Source organism: Mesoplodon mirus (genome assembly GCF_964341445.2).
Source record: "Mesoplodon mirus genome assembly, chromosome: 4".
NCBI classification, from domain to species: Eukaryota; Metazoa; Chordata; class Mammalia; order Artiodactyla; family Ziphiidae; genus Mesoplodon; species Mesoplodon mirus.
In genome coordinates this window covers 151,123,769-151,136,216 of record NC_138979.1, presented here as the reverse complement: position 1 = coordinate 151,136,216, position 12,448 = coordinate 151,123,769, and the positions used below count along the sequence as shown (strand labels likewise).

General features: G+C 40.4%; 1 protein-coding gene across 10 annotated transcripts in view; it reads right to left on the bottom strand.

Annotated features, from left to right (window-relative positions):
• Positions 1 to 12,448, bottom strand: part of SYNE2 (spectrin repeat containing nuclear envelope protein 2) — a 341,983-nt gene that overhangs the window by 106,353 nt on the left and 223,182 nt on the right. For all 10 annotated transcript variants that reach the window (XM_082616958.1, XM_082616964.1, XM_082616965.1 and 7 more), the window contains 5 exons: positions 11,335 to 11,517; positions 8,879 to 9,010; positions 4,629 to 4,826; positions 3,951 to 4,025; positions 2,588 to 2,698 (listed from right to left, as the gene is read on the bottom strand). In XM_082616958.1, the coding sequence (XP_082473084.1) occupies positions 2,588 to 2,698; positions 3,951 to 4,025; positions 4,629 to 4,826; positions 8,879 to 9,010; positions 11,335 to 11,517 (699 nt within the window). The remainder of the gene's footprint in view (positions 1 to 2,587; positions 2,699 to 3,950; positions 4,026 to 4,628; positions 4,827 to 8,878; positions 9,011 to 11,334; positions 11,518 to 12,448) is intronic.

The following is a 12,448-nucleotide window of genomic DNA, read 5'->3' as shown; positions in this document are numbered from 1 at the left end:
GCCCGTGAGCCATGGCCGCTGAGCCTGCGTGTCCAGAGCCTATGCTCCGCAACGGGAGAGGCCACAACAGTGAGAGGCCCGCGTACCGCAAAAAAAAAAAAAAAGAATATACAGTGGAGAAAAGACAGCCTCTTCAATAAGTGGTGCTGGGAAAACTGAACAGCTACATGTGAAAGAATGAAATTAGAACACTTCCTAACACCATACATAAAAATAAACTCAAAATGGATTAAAGACCTAAATGTAAGGCTAGACACTATAAAGCTCTTAGAGGAAAACATAGGCAGAACACTCTATGACATAGATCACAGCAAGATCCTTTTGGACCCACCTCCTAGAGAAATGGAAATAAAAACAAAAATAAACAAATGGGAGCTAATGAAACCTAAAAGCTTTCGCACAGCAAAGGAAACCATAAACAAGAACAAAAGACAACCCTCAGAATGGGAGAAAATATTTGCAAATGAAGCAACTGACAAAGGATTAATCTCCAAAATTTACAAGCAGCTCATGCAGCTCAATATCAAAAAACAAACAACCCAATCCGAAAATGGGCAGAAGACCTAAATAGACATTTCTCCAAAGAAGATATAAAGATTGACAACAAACACGTGAATGAATGCTCAACATCATTCATCATTAGAGAAATGCAAATCAAAACTATAATGAGGTATCACCTCACACCAGTCAGAATGGCCATCATTAAAAAATCTACAAACAATAAATGCTGGAGAGGGTGTGGAGAAAAGGGAACACTCTTGCACTGTTGGTGGGAATGTAAATTGATACAGCCACTATGGAGAAGAGTATGGAGGTTCTTTAAAAAACTAAAAATAGAACTACCATATGACTCAGCAATCCCACTACTGGGCATATACCCTGAGAAAACCATAATTGAAAAAGAGTCATGTACCACAATGTTCATTGCAGCTCTATTTACAATAGCCAGGGCATGGAAGCAACCTAAGTGTCCATTGACAGACGAATGGATAAAGAAGATGTGGCACATATATACAATGGAATATTACTCAGCCATAAAAAGAAATGAAATTGAGTTATTTGTAGTGAGGTGGATGGATGTAGAGTCTGTCATACAGAGTGAAGTAAGTCAGAAAGAGAAGAACAAATGCTGTATGCTAACACATATATATGGAATCTAAGAAAAAAAAAAAGGTCATGAAGAACCTAGGGGCAGGACGGGAATAAAGACGTAGACTTACTAGAGAATGGACTTGAGGACACGGGGAGGGGGAAGGGTAAGCTGGGACAAAGTGAGAGAGTGGCATGGACATATATACACTACCAAATGTAAAATCTATAGCTAGTGGGAAGCAGCTGCATAGCACAGGAAATCAGCTCGGTGCTTTGTGACCACCTAGAGAGGTGGGATAGGGAGGGTGGGAGGGAGGGAGACGCAAGAGGGAAGAGATATGGGGATATATGTATGTGTACAGCTGATGCACTGTTATAAAGCAGAAACTAACACACCGTTGTAAAGCAATTATACTCCAATAAAGATGTAAAAAAAAGAAATTCAATGCATTAAAGTAGCATATTGAGCTCGGTACAGGACGTCAAAATGTGGAAGATAAAGTTCTTGCTTTTCATGAAACTGTGTCAGGTCTATGCATAAAACTGTGATAGGTCATAACGGAGGTTCAAAATGCTATGGGAAAACAAAGGGAAAGAGGCAGGCAGTTTCTTGGAGGAGGCGGAAGTTGAGATGGGCCTTTGTGGATGGGTAGGAAGGACGTCCACAGGCAGATATGGAGAGAAGGCACCCCAGGGAGGCAAAGCAGTTTCTGAAGAGATGGTCTGGGCTCTGGGTCCCTCAGCTTGTTTGGAGGGGTAGGGCCATGGGGGAGGGAATTTGTTAGGGAAGGGGAAACTGAATACTTCTGAGGTAGAGAGGAAAGGAAGCTACCAAGACAAAGAGACTGGAGATGCAGGTACAAGTGTAGCCCCGTGCCAAAGACGAATGAAAGGACTGGCCTGGGAGCTGGGGGAGGGGTCAGCCCTGGTCAGGAGGCAGGCGCGGGAGGTGTGTGGATCATAATTATGAAGAGATCTTTCAGGAGGAAGGGAAAAACATCATCTTCACATCAGCATGTAATAATGATTTTCTACAGTGAGGGCATTTGCCCTCTATTTTGAGAGACTGGAGAAGGTTTAGAAGGTCATAAGGAGCAAAAAGACTTATTAATTTACCTTCCATACTACTTTATTTAAAAAGAAAATGATGGGGAGACCTCTCACCCCAACTGCTCCCCAAAGAGTGGCATGTTAAATGCTTTAACCACAATGGTAAACCTTTCAGTTATCTGTTTTGTCAATTTGGATTTTCACATATGGAGTGCTTCTCAGCAAAATACTCTCCTATTATCACTAAGTGCACAAAAGAAATGCAAGTAATAGGTAAGTACTCAGTTGTCTTTGCTTTGTGCAGAGGTAACACTGAGAAGCTTAAAAAATTTTCAACCCATGTAGGTTCCCTCCTGAAGCATTCTTTCAATGAGAAATTCTTTGCTTTGGCTTACTATCCCTGCTCATCCCCTACCCCCAACAAATGTGATATGTCCAGTATTACCTGAACCATCGTTCCAGAGGACGAGGATGCCCTGTCTTCCTCCACATCCTTGTCATGCTTCCAGAGTAAAGATGGGGACCCGGAAGATGGCTCTGCTTTCTTATCTCCACTCTGACATAGCAATCAATTGATTAGCAAAGGGAGGTGATTTCCTACCATCATAACAGCATCCTCCTCATCTCTTTTATATGACTCAGTTTACCAGAGAGTATAACTGCAGCCCTTAATTCCACCCATCCCCCTATTTGTCATCCATTTCTTTGGCTAACTACATCACAGGAGTCCAAATGTGGTTGCTCCTCCTAAAGCCTAAAAAATATTCTTGTAAGTTGGGATTCAGCTCATGTCACACAAAGGGGATCTTTAAAACAGTGCTTTAGGAATTTGATCTGCTTTGGTAAATGTAACCTCAAATGCTATCTTTAAAATAACAGCCTGATGAACATGTATTTTTTGATCGTTGTCAAAGACAAACAATGAATATTATAAACATATCAGTTCAGAGGCAAATACAGGTCTCAAATTAGAATTGCACTGAAGTGCACTCTTTTTTTTGGTCTTGGTACCTCCTCCACTCTCACAATTCTCTCTGCTGTGAAGGGGCATAATCAGATCATAAAGTTGTCTGATGGTCAGAGTGTATAATAAGCCTCACTTCTCCTTGTCCGACCACTCAGCCCCACGTGTCCTAGTGATACACGTGAAGGACAACAGGCTGTTCTGTGTGACCGTGGAGCTACTAAACAATCTATAAAATGAGCAGGGAGAATATCTGGTGGTTACGTGTGAGACATTAAAAATTGTAAATTGCTGCAATTTTCTTCCCTTTCGCACAAGACCCACTATCACTTTAATTCTTAAAGTATGAAATGGAAATTGATATCAGGAAAGACAACTGGTAAAGGTCTCATCCAACCAGTTCTGATGGAGTAATAAGGATTCATAGTAGGGTTAGTTGCTAATACCATTCTTTGTGTCCTTGGCAATGCTGTTTCAGACTAAAAAAAGTAATTCAAATGTGGAAAGATAAAGTTCTATAAAGCACACTAGGAGTGCCAACCAAACAGCAGAGAAAGTACTCAAACTCCAGAGAAAGTACTCAGAAGTCAGGATACGACAAAGAACTTCATCTTCTCCCTTCTGCCAACAAGTGTGTCTGAATTACATTTATTCCACTCTGGCCTGAAGTAGGTTTAGATGCACTTAAACATTAATAACATAAGACAACTACTTCAATCACCCTTACAAACTACCAGCATTGAATTTAAAAATCCTTACATTTCCATTCATTTTAAGATCTTCTCATTGACCTTTTAGAGATTACTGTTCTAACAAACTTGAACGAGAAAATCATTTTCCTTACTTCGCTCTTCAGGGAGGTTTCTTCCGCTTCTTCCTCGACTGCTGGCAGGAAGAACATGGAGCCCGTTCTGTTCAACTGAAAGGCACAGCACAAAGACTTGCAGCCGGGTTGCCGTTCAATGTCACCAGGATCCTGGCCTGGCCGCATTTTTACGTAGCTAATTTTTTATTTACTTTATCCAGGATGCCCAACCACACAAGAAGCCTCGGGGTCTAGCAACTCTCAGCTCGTCCAGCTGAATATCATGACTCACTCAAATCTTAGATCTCTTTCATTTGCGCTGCCTTCTGTGGCCCCTCATCAAACAATTCAAGAATGTGATTCACTGATGTGGATTCAGAGTGGGCTTAGAGAGGTGCTGTGCCCGTTTTTGAGTTTGAAGTGGGCTGTTTAGTAGGAAGATACTTCAAAGGGTAGATGCCACCCACCTACCCATGGAATTTCATAAGCACCTCCTTAAGTAACTTGTGCATAAGAATTCTGGGTTGAGTCCAGAACAGACACACCCTAAGGATTAATATTCACTAGTGAATAATCTCAGGCAGAGTATTTCCACTTTTAAAAATTCCTGTACTATAGGCCATATACATAGATGCCACAGGCCTTCCAGGTGAAAAATACTACCAATTTAAAGCTCTGGTGGAATGTGGGACCAGCATTAACTAATGTCATACCCACCTTCCATTCAGAAGCATCCCTCTCAGCCCCTCCATCCTTGTCCGATGCTTTGGCTGACAGCATTTCCTTTTCTAATTCTTGCTGTTTTTGCTGAAAATGCTGGTGAAGTTTTAGTATGGCAGCCTTCAAGTCCACCAACAGGTCTTCTTTTTTCTGGTTCAAGCTCAGAATCTGCTTTTCCGTACCTTCGATTTCTCCCTGTGCAGAAAGAGTGTTTGCATACCTTTGGGACGCCTGATACCTTTGCCACAGGAGCCTACTTCAATCGGTACAAGGGATGAAGATTTTTCTATGCTGTGCGGTTGGCAGAGCCAGGAGCCAGTCCCTGGTACAGTAGAGCTCCTCTCCATCCGGACTGTGTTTCTAAATGACCTGGGGCGGGTTTATAAGCTCCCTTATAGGATGCCTTAGCCTCACCTGACACCTTGTCAATCAATCTCTAGGGGTCAAGAGGTGGCTAAGAAATTTGTAACAATCTCCACAGGTGACTGTGGTGTGTAGTCAGGGTTGCCCCACTCCAGTGGCCACAGGACTGACTGACCAGAATCCGCAGGGTCAGGGGCCATGAACCTGCACTTTAACAAGCTCCCAGAAGATTTGTACGCAGACTAATGTTTGGGAACCGCTGAGAGGAAACAAGGCTAGAAATCTCACACTTTTATTATCACTTTTGAAGCCTTCTTTAGTATTACTAAATACATTTACTTTTTTCTCACAGCCAAAGCATCCTAACAAATGGGAATAAATAAGCCAACAAGGGTACTGTGAAGTGTAACTTGTTATGGGAATGATGAGCAGATGATTCCGAGCTTTAAAAGATTACTTTAGGGCTTCCCTGGTGGTGCAGTGGTTGAGAGTCCGCCTGCCGATGCAGGGGACACGGGTTCGTGCCCTGGTCCGGGAGGATCCCACATGCCGCAGAGCGGCTAGGCCCTGCGCGTCCGGAGCCTGTGCTCCACAACGGGAGAGGCCACAACAGTGAGAGGCCCGCGTACCACAAAAAAAAAAAAAAAAAAAAAGATTACTTTAAAATTTTGTATGATTGACAACGTGGGAATAAAATTTCTTATACGTGGTAGAAGTACAGATGCCCACTGTCTGTCTAAAAGGATTACAGAATTATAGAATCCTAGATTTGGAGGAAACATCAGGTGTCGTCTTGTCTGACATCTTCCTCTTTAGCACCCTGAAAGGCATCATTCAAAGCTTGAGCTTTATAGCAAGTGCTGTATCAGAAGACAACCTGCTCCTTTTTAGCAAACCTTTCACATATTGGAATTTTGTCCCTAATGTATTCCTTAACCCCTCAGTCCATTCATTCATTCCTTTCTTCCTTATTTCTTTTTTAAAAAAATTTATTTATTATTTATTTGGTTGCACAGGGTCCTTAGTTTAAGTGGCAGTCTGGCTTCTTAGTTGCGGCTCGCTGGCTCCTTAGTTGCGGCTTGCCAGCTCCTTAGTTGTGGCATGAGAACTCTTAGTTGCAGCACACATGTGGGATCCAGTTCCCCAAACAAGCCTCAAACTGGGGCCCCCTGCACTGGGAGCTCGGAGTCTCAACTGCTGTGCCACCAGGGAAGTCCCATTTCTTCCTTATTTCTTTTTTTCCACCCATCCATCCTACAGATATTCATAGAAGCATTATTTTTTTTTAGAGACAAAGAAACTCAACATGTCTCCACCTATAAGTGAGAGTTCTGAAGTCCAGAGAAAGAAGGTGATTTTTCCAGGGCTGCAGCTAGTGACAGAGCCTAGACCTGGACTTCTGACACCAAGCCCCCATGGCTCTTATGCTACTGCACACATTCCGACACCAATACCCCTTTTCTGTCTGAAGTTAAACTTCTTTTGATTTGCTTTGGGAAATGATAACTTAATTAACTCTGAGTTGGCTGTGGTGTGTGTCCCTTTTCAATAAACACTAAACTTCAGAGGAACAGTGCCTCCTAACAGGCGTAATACTACAGCCCTTAGAATAACACTTACAGAAACAGACTAGTCTGCAGAGCCACTGGCATTATGGTGACAGAGAAGGGCACAGAGCAGCCATTCTCAAAGTGGCATCTGCAGACCCTAGGGGGTCCACACTCCATGAGGTCAAGATCATTTTCATAATAATTCTAAAATGTTACTGGCCTTTCTCACTGTGTTGACATTTTTCTCTGTGTGATGTCGCAAAAGCAATGGTGGGTAAAGCTACTGACACAGTATGAATCAAGGCAGCGATATCAACTATATTAGTAGTTACTAGATGCTTCACTATCATGAATTTAACTGGAAAAAAAAGCCAGCTTCACTTAAAAATATCCTTGATAAAGAACATGTATTTTTAATATTCTGTATGACAAAGTGGGGAGCCTGCATAAAGCACTTCTGTTATATACCAAAGTTTAATGGTTGAGGAACAGCACTCATGTGATTAAGTTTCAAGCTAACCTATCCATATTTTTCTCATAGAATACTATTTTTACTTGAAAAAAAAAGATGGTTGTTAAACTATACATACATAAATACATACATATATATGTAATATATATATAAAGATTTTTCTGAAGAGGTAGATGTTAATATTAATAAATGTGAATGTTTTAATATCGGCTACTGGAATGTGTCATCATTTGGAGGATCTACATGACTAGTCAAATAGTATTTTCCAAATGATCAAACATGATGTTATAAAATCATGCATGGTTGGAGATCCATTCTAAGTACAAGACAGACCAATGGATTTTAATGTAAGAGTATGAAAAGTTCACTGACATGGCTTCAAATTCCATTTAACAATGAACCTCTGAGTAATTTGACTTGTTGGAGATTAGTGTAGTTTCAAAGAATGTCCACAATTATTCAAAAGGGTTATTAAAATATTTCTCTCTTTTCCATGTACACGTCTTTGAGAGGTTAGATTGTCTTTATATACTTCAAAGAAAACGACATACCTCAATAGATTGAATGCAGAAGATGAGAATCTAGCTGTCTCCTAGTAAGCCAGACTAATGAGATTTGCAAAAATGTAAAACACTGTCACTCTTCTCACTACATTTTACATTTCTGAGTTTTAATATAAACACAAGCTCTTTGGGGTCTTTTAATTTTTTTTTTTTTTATTTTGTGGACCTCAGAAACACAGAATTAGATTAATCATACTCCCTGCTTCACAACTTGTTTTCATCATTGTCCATGCATGGTATGCTCTTTTTTTTAATAAATTTTTTAAAAATAATTAATTAATTTATTTATTTTTGGTAGTGTTGGGTCTTCGTTGATGCATGTGGACTTTCTCTAATTGCGGCGAGTGGGGACTACCCTTCAATGCGTGTGCAGGCTTCTCACTGCGGTGGCTTCTCTTGTTGCAGAGCATGGGCTCTAGGCGCACAGGCTTCAGTAGTTGTGGCAGTGGGCTCAGTAGTTGTGGCTTGCTGGCTCTGGAGCGCAGGCTCAATAGTTGTGGCGCACAGGCTTAGTTGCTCCGCGGCACGTGGGATCTTCCCGGACCAGCGATCAAACCTGTGTCCCCTGCATAGGCAGGCAGATTCTTAACCACTGCACCACCAGAGAAGTCCCTGGGGTTCTTAAATTTTTTAATGTAAAGGGAAATTTGACACTTTTACAATACTGAATCTTTAATACCCTGAGTCTGCCTTATTGAGCCCACCACTTAATAACTGTGTGTCATCTTGGACCCCTCTGTACTTCACTTCAGACATTAAGAAATTTGCCCTACATCTCACAGCTGGAAAGTAGTGTAACGTGGCTTTGAACACATCAAAGAAGATGCTTTTGCCTACATCAACTTGATGGTAATAGAGAGTTAACATGCAAACCACTGTCACTGGGTCCACAGGACATTGTTAATTAGGGCATATGGAGAGACTGCTTAGTATACGGAACTCTTTATTACAACAGCATTCAGTCTTTACTTCTAAAGCCCAGCCTGCCTGACCCCTATGCCAGAAAGCTAGCTGGAAAGCCAGGTTGTCCAAATACCATGTGTTATATCAGTTTCTTTGCTACCAGCCAGAATGCACCAAGTTGAGGCTAAAGACACTTGAAGAGACTTCCATTATGATAATTATATAATAACCTATTTTATGTAATAGGAATGAAAAGTAAATACACACATAAAATACCTTCAGTTGAAATAGAGAAGTAGGAAATACACTGTACCATCAAAAACGGCTTGTAGACACCAACAGCTTAGAAAGTGATTGTTGAATAAACTGCTGGAAAAATGAATGTAAGAAATATACCTGTACTTGTGGCAGGTTGGCAGCTCGGTCTGGTGACATATGTTCATGGGAGAATTCAGCTGAATAATTATTTAAGATCTGTTTCAATTTTTCTATTTCTTCATCGCATTCATTTGTCTGTTTTATGACTATCTATAAAATAACCCCCCCAAAAGAAGATCAATGGGCTATTTCCAATGTCTATCTCCATGACAAACTCCAATCAATTATATCAATACACAACCATACAGATTCCAATAGGAAATGGTAACCTCAATTCAGAGAACAACATTTGCAAAGCTGGCACCTGACCTTCTTGCTCCACTTAGATGCTAGAGCACCTTGGGTTCAAGTCTAATTAGACATACGTTTGTTCTTAAGTATTCCCAGTCTAATGGGCTTATTCTGGGAAGCATTTTATAGCATGTTAACATAAAGTTGTTAAGTTTATGAAATTACTGATATGTCACACACACCATTTTAATACATATTCCTTGCAGGGCTTTCAATACACAGAAAGGTGACAATCCTGATTCAGAATGGAAAGGGCATGTGATTTGAGAAATGATGGGTTTTCCTGGTCCAGACACATCCTCACCTGGTACCCTTTGGGATCTGTGATATACATTTCATGGTAAGAGGTTGAGGTTTGAGAGCAGTCTGAGTTTGCAGAACAAGGCAAAACCAGAACAGTACCTGGAATCTAGTGTTAAGGGAATAGTACAGCTTGAACCTACTACCTGTGTGCTAAATGATATGATCAAAGTGTGATGAAAGATAAAGAAATGGACTTCAAAAGCAAATCTAGATATTTCCTTGTATGCTTCACAATGAAACAAAATGCGTTTTGAAACTACAAAGTTTCTGGCCAACACAGAATTCTTCCTTGTATTTTCTTTAATATTTAACTATAATTTTAGCTGCAGGCTGGAAATCAATAACTATGTTTGCTGCACACACCTGTTCCCCAGCCCTCAGTAATGAGCTACATCCCATTACTCCCCCCAAAAGTAATTTGTCTTATTTTCAACAATGAGAGCACTTACAATTATCTAACGTAGAAATGAAAAGAAATGTACCATATTTTAATGATTTTCATTACCACTGGCTTACTTAGCTTTGAAATACCTGAGATGACATCTGATTTCCACTAACACAATAAGATGGAAAATTTTAGCAGCACAGTTTGATGTCTAACTTGGCACAAAACCTAATTTCCTCTTCTACTGCCCCCCCTTTCATCTTGTGAAGGAGTCACTTTAAAGCATAGTTAGGACTGTTATTTTCTTTTTCTGACCAGGAGACCAATAAAGCACAAAAAGATTAAAAGTAACAGATCAAATTTTCTTTGGGTTTTTTTTCTTCTCTTTATATTATTAAAAAAAATAGTACATTGAGTACCAGATCTTTTTTCTCCCTGTGGATGTTAGGAAATGAAGTCAGCTCATCAGTAGCCAGGCCAGAGAGACTACATGAGCTAAGACTCAAACCAGAGATTACAATATCCTCAAATCTTAGGAGAACAGAGTGACCACCAAATGTGAATGAAATTTAAGAGGGAGAAAGAGATAGCAGTTTTCTTCTTATAACCAGGGGATGGATGGGAAGGAGGAAAAATAACCTTTCCTCTTACCCTGACACACCTAATCAAGAAAAGTAGGCAGGAGGGGGTGTCTACCAAGTGGGCTGAAAAGTCTGTGGCTCTTTCAGCAACTTTCTTTCCCTGTAGGAGTGGTTGTTGATATAGGAATACCAACCAAAGTAAAATGTAATTTCTATCTAATGATAATTCCTGACTTGAGACAGGAGATCAATCAAAAGAATTTTAAAAAGCCCTCAGGGAGAGGCTAGAAGATGTCATCAGTTAGAAGGAAGAGACCTCGATATGAAGAATACAGGAGTCTAGAAACTCAAATTCTTTTCTTATCTGTACACAAATTAATCTTAACATACGTTAACTCTGGTCTTTCAGAAAGTCATCTGACCTTTGGACACTAGTCTCCTAATGTGTAAAAATAAAAATGGCAAAGTGCCTACCCTACCTGTATCGTGTTGATAATAAATTGAAATGATTAATAGGAAAGCAACTGAGAGGTATAAAGAGATTATTGTGGGTCTGTCAGCCTCATGAGACTGCATATACACTGTTCAGGTTGAATCTCTTCCCACAGCATTTTACCCATGTAGATCTTCAATAATTAAAGAATGGAATGAAATAGAACAAAACTAGACTTTAATGTCTTCAACCAGAACAAGAATAAGAGCTGAGAAAAATCACTTTAACCTCATTTGAGCAACAAGATACTCTCTTATATCAAATGCCACCTCCTGGATAATACTGGAAGAGACCAAAAAGAATCAACACAGGCAGCATCTTATTGTCATGGGAATTTGACCCACCCAACCCTTAAAACAACACCAGGTTGTGCTGAATATTTTCATCCAATAAGTTGGCTGTCATCACAAAAACCACTCACCTTTAATAACTCATTTTGTTCCTGAGTCACGTTTTCCAACAGTTTTATATCTTGTAAAAGCTGATTTGTCCGCTGAAACACAGGCAGCGGCTTCATTCCTGTCTGGGGTAACCTCAGTTCCACTTGGTAAGACACGATTTCAGCAATGGTTTTCTTCATGGGATGTATATTTTCCAGTATGACCTTAGATAAACATGGTACACAAGTGGAAAAAAAAAAGGCCACTCCTAAATCTATTCAAAATTAAACTTTAGTCCTTATCGTTTTGAGTTTTAAAACAGTGGCTTAGCTCAGGTTGAAAAGAACTAATATATTACTTGTGATCTGGCAGCTAAATAAGGTCTCAGGAAAGAATGCCTGGGGCAAGAGTACCCTCCCAGTATTACATGATGCATTTGGACAACCCTTTCCTTCTTTCTCTCCTTCCCGCCTCTCTCTGTAGAACTGTTATATGCTTTGTGTGTTGTCACCAGGCAGTAAGCTGTGGAAGGGTAGGTACTGCCTCTTATTAACTTTCACAGCAACTGCACCCAGCACAGGGCTTCCCACATAATAGACCCTCAAAAAATGCTTATTGAATTGAACGGAACTGTCCTGCCAAATTTCCTAAGTCCCAAAACTACACTTCTATTTTGTTTTAATGACATCTGATCCATAGAAGTCTGGATTTACATAATGAATAAATTAGGAGAGAGTATTCACTTTACTAAGTACTTCATATGTATTATTTCATTTAATCTTCACAACCACCCTAGGAGGTAGATATCATAACTTCCCTTTCACAGGTAAGGAAATTGGGTTCACAGAAGTTAGAAGATCCAGGTGAGGGCACACTGTAAGAGGCAGGGTCAGGATTAGAACCCAGGGCTGCCTGATCCCAAAGCCCATGCTCTTAACTGGTAGGCTGAGGGGGAAGCAACATCTGTATGCTGTTTAGTATGTCCCAGCTCCTGTGCTAGGGGCTCCATATACATTATAATTGTCCAACATAATCACCACAATACCAATGTACAGATATGAAAGCAAATCCAAGAAATGTTAACCAATCACTCAAAGGCACACAGCCAGTAAGCAGGGCAGTTGGGGCTGGAACCCAGTTCTTCTGACTTAGAGG